General features: G+C 39.7%; 1 protein-coding gene across 1 annotated transcript; it reads right to left on the bottom strand.

Annotated features, from left to right (window-relative positions):
• Window positions 1–1322: 1322 nt before the first annotated feature.
• LOC142141021 (tripartite motif containing 13-like) lies at window positions 1323–6061 on the bottom strand. Its single transcript, XM_075199083.1, has 2 exons — window positions 5651–6061; window positions 1323–4175 (listed from the first exon to the last, which is right to left on the bottom strand). Exon 2 carries the CDS (start codon window positions 4167–4169, stop codon window positions 2949–2951), a length of 1221 nt encoding a protein of 406 aa, XP_075055184.1. The 5' UTR covers window positions 4170–4175; window positions 5651–6061; the 3' UTR covers window positions 1323–2948.
• Window positions 6062–9097: the final 3036 nt, after the last annotated feature.

Genomic DNA, 9097 nt, shown 5'->3' with positions numbered 1-9097 from the left:
GCTGGGTAACAAAGAAGCTGGCTGATTTACACATGGACTAGTTAAATAATGGTTCTTAAAACCAGTAGAGTATAATTAACAATGACTGCAAAGGGAAGGGTGTTTGCTTTAGGTTCTTTAACATCATTAAAATAGGAGTCATAAAAGTTGCAAGTTGTAAATTAGATTTACAGCTCTAGCATTATGCATGAACAGTCAATGTCACCAATAACAATACAAATTGAACTCATAGCACATGGTAATGATGGTCATATTATGTCATTTATTAAGATTTTAAGAAAATAAAGCTGAACTTGACTATGTCTAAATTTACAATAAGTAGGTGCTGACATTAATGAAGTGCAAATCATATTATCATGATTACTCATTTGCTGACTTTCATGTCTGGTCATGAGAAATATCAGTGCAAAGTCCCCATTATAGGTTTTATTCACTGGAAGCAAATATTGCATTACCGTACACTATGAACCTTAAACAAACTGCTAAATCAGCAACATTGTCCACTAAATATGGCCCAGAGTGAACACTGCACAGGGTTACTTTTTCACTAACCGCTCATAATACAATTTATGTTTAGAAATAGCACATTTTGGAATACTTCTCCCTTTGGATCTATGTATCCTTGTAAAAGAAAGCTTCACTTTTGCACTTATTTTATTATACACAAATGATAAGTCTTCAACATGTATTTATATATTTACTAAAAACAAAAAGATGGAATAAAAAAAAAATCAAAATAAGAGGACCACTAAAATAGAACTTCTAAATATAAAAGGATTCAGACGTAAACAGACATCAAAAAAAGAAGGGAACTGATAAAGTGATAGGACACTCTCATACATGCATCTCTGTAGCAAGTAAGTTATTAGTGTATCTTTAAGGAACAACTAGATTTATAAAATGCAACAGGTTTATAGTACTGTCCTATAATAAAAACTAAATAAAGACAAAGGGGCATATTTAAGAAAGCACGGTAGTGCACTAACGCGCACTTACCGTGGAAATCAGGTCCCGATGTGCCCTCCGCAAATTTATTAAAGGTGCATCGCAGCAGATATCATGGATATCTGCTGCTTTGCACTCCTCATCGTTTTTGCGAGCAGTCACCATTCAACAGTATGGTGACTGCTCTGACCGCAATCTAACAAGTCCCGAAAAAATATTTTTTTCGGGAACTTGTCATGTTAAAAAGCAGCTGGCGTACATTATCACAATTGAAAAAATCCAATGCTGTCAGCTCTGCTCCGAAGAGCAGAGCTGGACAGCGCATGTGTGGAGGGATCACATGATCTCTCCCTGTCACTCACAGCTCTCTCTGCAACGACAGAGCGGGGATCTTCGAACTGCACATGCGCAATTGAAGGATGAAGAGGAACGAAGAACACCTGGAGAAGATCCTGAGACAGCGCGTCCGAAGAGGTGGGTAAGTATGATTTTTTTTTTTTATCACAGAAACAGCAGTTTTTCGGAACTGCTGTTTCTGTGATCCGTTTTTAATAAATTTGAGAAATAGTTCAATCCTTATCCATGCGATAAGGATTGATAACTATTTCTAATTTTTGCCGATGAATGATAAATGTGCCCCTATATCTGTTCAAATGTCCCTACCAAACTATACATGGAAACTATACATTAAGCTACTACTTTGAATGTTGCAAGTGTGAATTCATCACATACATAATAATCTGTTGATTTGACAGATAGAATTATGGATGCATTCATTAGATTTTATTATCCTCTACTGTACAAAACAAGGCTTTTTTTTTGTCAGGTACAGGCATTCAGGTCTATTGACACTATGTGGAACAGTCTATAAAAGAGGAAAGGATACTTTGCCTTAACTTGTTTTTAGGATTGTCCTTTGTGCACCGTATTTTATATAACATCACCAGTAAAAAGTGGATTTAGTTAACCTGATAATAAAATGTCACTTTTATAGAACAAACATTATGTAGCGTTTTGTTTTTTTAAGCTTTTTTATCTGACAAAACCAGCATACACATAAGATGGAGTTTATCCTGTCTGAATAGAAGAGAGAACAACCATAAAATGTCTATTTCCTTACGAAGGGATGGAAAAATAAAGTACTTAAACGTTAAAATAAAAACAGGATATTTTTTAAATTGAGACCTTATAGAACATCTGAAAAAAGTTATAGGTTATATACCATATTCTATTAAAATACTAAGTATGATGTAAAAATGTACATTTTCATACCCATTTTCTTCAGTTTTTCCGACAGATTAATGCAGTGGTTCCCAAACTGTGTGCCTAGGCTCCCTGGGGTGCCGCGGTGATCTCACAGGGGTGCCTCGCCTGGGCCAGTGGTAAGCAAGGCAGGGGACTACTTGGCAATTATTTTGGCTTAGGGGTGCCTTGAAAATTTTTTGGAGACCCTAAGGGTGCCTTGAACTGAAAAAGTTTGGAATCCACTGGATTAATGTCATATTTTTTAATGAGAAAAAAAGCCACAGGATGTGTATTCTATATAAAAAAAAATACTTCATTGTGTTGGTTACTAAACCCTGTTTACTTTTTACTTAATAACATAAGAAGAGGTGAAAGTGGATGAGGAAGTGGTGGAATATGGTTACACAACATGGAGTAAAAAGGACAAGTTAAGGCAAAACGTCAATTTCTCCTATTTTGTGGATGTGCCCCCTATAGTGACAACCAGGGCCGGAGCGCGGTATCGACACATGCGCCATGAAGCCCTTGGCACTTCACTGCGCAGGTGTGGAATACGTTGCCACTGCACATGCAGTGCCCCTTCATATCCCTGAGCTTGCCCCCACAGAGAAGGGGGACTTGGAACCCACCAGCTGTCTGGAAAAAATATTTTGTGGGTGCTGACGTGGTGCCCTGGTATGCACGGTGCTGCGTTCTACTGGCCCTGGTGACTGCTTATAAAGAGTATTTTACCTAAATGGCATAAATTGCTAGAAATATTATAATGAATATTTACATGCAAATTTTGCCACATGCTCCAAAAAAATCATGGTATACTTGTGTAGCTTTTCACCAAGGAGAATAAATTGTTCTACAATTAGGTCCCAATAAAAGGCAGCTTCTTCAGCTATTCGTGTGGTGGTGTCTGACAGATATGAAGAAATCAGCTGCAGATGGTTGTCAAAGTCCAGGACAAAGTTGTTATGTAGTGCTAAAAGAAATGCCACCAATAAAATGACAAGTATAGCAGCCACTGCTACCGCTCTAGAGGAGAATGGGTATTTGAATTGAATTCTTCGCTGCTTGGCGGGTGCTTCCTGTGGCAGACATATTTTATCCACATCTATTAGTTTGAAATGATCCCACATACTGGTATCAAAATTTTTCATATACGAAATGACAGTAACATCCGAGGCAGAAGGCAATGGGGCTTTGATAAGTCTAATTTTCTCCCTAAATTCCTCCATCTTCTGAAGGAACAAAAGTGGATCAGAAATATCCTTAAAATCTTCAGCAATGTTGCAAGCTTTTTTCTGCTCACTGATGATGTTGTTCAGCTTACTGATTTCTGGATCATAAGCTTGCATGACTGCAAGCTTCATGGTTTCTAAATCTGATAGGATCTCATTCTTTTTCTGTTCTAGCAAATACTGCAGCTTTTCAAAATAAGACTTCACCCCATCCGAATCCTTTGTCAGCAAATGAAGAACCTTCCTCTTGTTGGTCTCCAAGGTGTCCAGTCGGGCAAGGACATGCGTGCATTGTAAGTCCTCAAACCCCCGAAGGAGAGAGTCAAATGAACTCTTTTCCTGGTTGTAGGCATCATCAATGGAGGAAATAACATGTTCTTTGTGTTCCCCGTTAGTGGCACAAAACCCACAGATCAGCTTTAGATCCGTAGAGCAAAAGATGTTAAGGGGTTGACCACTGTGCACTTTACACATTGGCAATTTTGGGCCTGCCTTAATCTTGTTGTATTTTTCCACAATTCCTTTCAGTAGATAATTAACCTGATGGCTATTAACACCCATCGTGGAGATTTCTTTTCGGCAAGTCGGACATTTGAAAGTCAAAGGTTTCCATAGCATATGCCTGGTATTGCCTTCAATGACACCTTCCAAACATTTTTTACAGAAGTTGTGTGAACAAGGTAAAACTCGAGGATCATCAAAAAGGCTGCAGCAGATGGGACATGTCAGCTCTTCCTCCATCACCTCCATCACATTCTAAAGAGAACACAGAGGAAAAACAGTCAAAAACATTGTAATACTGAAGCCAGCAACTTAAATGCTAAAAATGTGTATATGTGTGTATGTAAATGCATAGAAGTTTAGGGAGCATCCGACCTTTGAAAATCATACAGGTCTGGTAAAATCCTGTTATGAGACGCGGCTGTTATGGCAACAGTCAGGACGTCACTTCCGTTTTCTGTCACCAAGGCACAGCCGGGATGCTTTCTTAATCAGCATTGCGTCCCGGCAACTGTCCCCAGGGGTGTAGAAACCAGGGGGGCATAGGGGACAGTTACCCCTCCCCCAGGATTTCTGTTGGGTGGTGAAAGATTGTGTTTTGCCCGCAATGGTATCTGTTCTAAACCTGTGAAACCTTTTTAAATGATAGATTATGTTAGTATAACTACCAAATGTTCTTTAATATAGACTGCCTTAGTATAGATTTAATACAGATTAATTTGTTTATTTAAAAAACTCTAAGGGGCATATTCAATTCCGATTCGCGGCCGCGATTCCGCGCGGCAAGGCATATAAAGCGCCATTACATTAGCGCAATATCGCGGATTCCCACAATGTTGCGATACCGGGACCTGTACAGTCACGCGTAATCACGGCCGCGAATCGTAATTGAATATGCCCCTAAGTGACGTGTTCATAAACATTTAATACCCTGTATTGATTATGAACAGCTATTCACTTTACTTTTACTCTGAATTGCAGGCAAAGTGTCCAGTAACAAATACGAGATATAGCAATTTAGAATTATAGCACATACTATAAACAGTGATGCAGTGACTATAGATGTAAAAATAGTACCGGTCAAATAAGATTAGGCCGTCAATGAATTCTGTAAAAAAAAAACTAGGTTATTGACTATTAAAAATGCAAATTTTTAAGATGAACAATTGATTTTATTTATCTTTCTAACAGCTATTGTACTAATTGGTAATTATTATTAATAATATTTAATAACGTATAAATACATTTTTGGCCAACCCCTGAAACACTGACTTTTGCTCCCCACATGAAAATTTTCGTTCCTACACCCCTGCTTATCCCCAACATATATGTTTACTAAACGTTATCATCTATAACAATTTAAATACTGCTCAATAGATAGCATCTTATAAAGCCAAGTTAACCAATAGTGAGTTTTATATGCTGAATAAAAGCAATTTTACTACGCACATGGTCAATATTAAGAAATGGGCACATTTCCGGTCAAAAATATTTCTAAACACAAAGCATTAAAACCTGGTTCTGACTGGGAAAATAGTGTCAGTTGGTAATAACCTTTGACTGCAGCTGCAATTTCATGCAATTGACTGAAGCAGTGAACTCATGATACTGTAGTTCCTATTTAACTGATAACTGCCAACAGCTACCCTTACAGAGAGATTTATTACTATTTCCACATCTCAAATGTTCAGTTTTGATATCCCACAGTAAACAAATGTCTTTGTTATTACCAGTGTAAGTAACCAGTGCTGTGTTCAGTAGCATTGCAGCTGAGCTCTATGATGACAGCCCTGTCTCTCCTGCATGTTGCATCCCAGGGAAAGCGATCTTTGTCCAACAGCTGCTACTGCGCTGTATTCAGGGGCATTGCAGCTGAGCCCTATGACATCACTCCTTCTCCTGGCATGTTGCAACCTGGGGAAAGCGATTTTCGTCCTGCAGCTGTGGAGGAGACGCTCCCTGATCACTGAGCTTTCTATCACCGTCCAGGATATTAATGGTGTGGCTGGCAGAGAGCTTGTGTGGCAATAGGCAGCAGAGGATAATGGGATCCTGACATAGGCTGTTAGAAAGCAGGGCCCTGCACTGCAGTAACAGACTGCTCAGACCCTATCCTCAAATTAGTGACACAGGGGGCGGGATTAAAGGGTCCGCCTAACTTTTTCCTTCAATTAAAAAAAAAAAAAAAGACACCTTCTCTGGGCGTCTGGCATCAGGAGGTGGTGATTCATGTGCTCAGGGCTTTGTAGCCAACTGTAACCGCTCTTTAAGGGCGTCATTCAAGTCCAAACACAGTGGGTCTGAGTCATTTAGGAGAGTAAAGCATAGGAAAGGAGTAACTTTAGACCTGGGCAAAGCCAAGTTGCATTGGAGGGGGAGGTAAATTTAAAATGTGGGGACAGATATATAGTTGTGACAGAGCATGTCCTAGATCAATTTAAAGTTTCAGTGTATAAATAAAGCTATGAAGTATTTTTGTGCTGAATAAAAAAAAAACAGCCAGTATTTAACTTGTGTGCAAACTAATAAACTAATTTGCACCTCTTGCATTGTAACATGGTTTGTCCAGGATCAAACCTTTGGAACATACTTTTTTTTTTGCTTTGCTCTCCTTAATTATTATTATTAAGGAGGGGAATTCAATTCCCCCCAAAGTACCACCGTGCTAAAACTATTACCGGTATTATGGTAGTTTTAACCCGGCTTTCACTGCAAGCAAAAAGCCGGTGTTAGAATTATCGTAATAACGGTAATTACGCGCACTATTACCGTAGTAATGGTAATAGTGCACAGGCCGCGTTACTTTTAACAGTAACGTGGCCAACTGAATCTCCCCTTTATAATTTATTTGTAAGGCGCCACATGGTTTCCGCTGCGCCGCACACTACATAACAGTAAACGAGTAATACCAAGACTCCAGAAACTCCAGGCATAACAATTATAGTGAGGTTGGAGCAGAAGAAATGGTATAGAGACAGGAAGGAAGAGAGCCCTGCTCATGAGAGCTTACATCCTAAAGGGAGGGCAAACAGCAGGCACAGAGGGGAATCGGAATCAAGCACAGTAGGATCAAGCAAGGGAAACGGAGAAAAAGAAGTGAAGAGACAAGCATGGAGAGAGGGTTAGGTGGAAGACTGATAGGCTTTGAGGAAGGCGAGTTTTAAGTGCCCGCTTGAAGGAGCACAAATTAGGGGACATCCGGATGGAGCGTGGGAGGTCATTCCAATGGAGGGGGCAGCTCGGAAGAAGTCTTGGATTCGGGAATGGAATAAGGTGATCAGGATTGAAGAGAGGTGACGGTCATTGGCTGACCACAGGGAGCGGGAGGGAGTGTGAATAGAGAGGAGGTTGGAGATATAAGGGGCAGTTGAGTGGGAGAGGGCCTTGTAAGTGGTGGTAAGGAGTTTGAAAAGGATTCTGTAAGGAATCTGCTGCATATCCCAGCTGCTTTATTACAAGCACCTCCCAGGTGCATCCCTTGATCAGTCTGTTAGAGACTGATAGATCAGAAGACCCGGACTGGGCCTTATGTATACAATGCTGGAAGCCTGGGACACATACTTCTGTATCTAGCCTCCTTCCAGTGACTCTGTCGCTAAATACAGAGGTATATATATATATATATATATATATATATATATATATATATATATATCTCTATCTATGTTGCAGCTGAGGCTCCTCCAGGGAGTTGTGGAATAGAAAGAGTTACCATAATGCATTTTGTCACTGCCAAGGGGTGGATTCTGTATTACCCTGTGTGCACAAGTATAGATAGGCCCAGTACAACGCATTGACAGCTGTACTGCAAGACTGGGTGATGCTTGCTGCTGCATCTGCAAGACCTCCTGAGAATGAGAGGTAAAAGACTGCGCAAGTTTTCCCATCATAACTTTAAACACACTACCAATGCTGGATACCTGATATTTGAGAGACTAAGCAAGTAGCATCTCAGTGCAACTCCAGGTTCAAGTGACACGGGGGTTCATCAATGCAAAATGGAACATTGCATATTTAAACACAGTGGATACAGGATAAGGGTAAACATGAGTCTCCATGCTGCGATTTCACCTCTGGCATCCCTGGAATTTGTCATGTTTCTTTTTCACTATGTGTCTCCGGAATGGCCGTGGAGACACCTCGCACGTAATTTTTTAGTTAAATATCCGGTCATTTTTGTTCGCGTCCCATAGAGCTGTGAGCAAAAATGAGTGGATATTTTTACCATACTAACAGTAAAAATGCGCAACCGCGTTGTTCTCAGGAACATCGCGGCTAATTGAATCTCCGCCTTGGAGTTCCTAGCGAAGAACGGCTAAACTAATTACTCATTAAAAGGCTCCCCACAAAGAGCAGCATATCTAAATAGTAATATTTATTAATACAATATAAAGTATGCATTTTTGTAACTAAATAGAGTTGCACAAAGATATGTCCACTTTTGGTGTGATGGGGTCACAACACTCTGCCTCTGATTAGCAAATGGGTCTGCATCTCTGCTGGGATTGCAATTTTGAGAGATACAGCTTTCCACTGAACACTATTCCACAGGTTCATACACTATTCCATTCACAGGTTCATTCACTATTCCACAGGTGCTGTAACTCGTGAATGGCCAAATTTCAGCAGAGGGCCTGACACAGGGGGGTTTATTTTATCCCTGCCCTATCCCCCCCCAAATGTTGATGACATCCTTTCCCAAAAAAATAAGGTAAATAAATTCTAAAATGACGTACAATATATTCTAGGTGTGACATTTATCATTTAAAATGTCCCTACAGAGATTAAAGTGACCCTTTATCTATAGTCAAAGAAAAAAAGGGAGCAGGGCACCGTTTTACAAATTGTGCAAAACTTTTTAAAAAATAAAATAAAAAGAAAAGCTGCATTGTTACGGTTTTAGGATGGTACCAATCGAGCACAGATTTAAAAACAGTACTAAGGCCCTTTAGACCTGAGTATGTTACAGTTGGAGCATAACTGCAAACATTTTTTGTCCCCACTTTTTCTTTTAACTGCAACCTCGACAGTGTTGATGACAGGAGAGACCTATAGGAGTCTCAGGTGTTCCTGTAAAAGAAAAAGTATATGAGAAAATTAACAGGAAAAGTCATATAGCTCCATATTTGGGATAACAAGGTGAAAACATTATGGGTTAATGTTGCGCTAATTGTGTA

This window comes from Mixophyes fleayi, chromosome 2 (assembly GCF_038048845.1).
Source record: "Mixophyes fleayi isolate aMixFle1 chromosome 2, aMixFle1.hap1, whole genome shotgun sequence".
In the NCBI taxonomy this organism is placed as follows: Eukaryota; Metazoa; Chordata; class Amphibia; order Anura; family Limnodynastidae; genus Mixophyes; species Mixophyes fleayi.
This window is presented reverse-complemented; position numbering and strand designations above follow the sequence as displayed.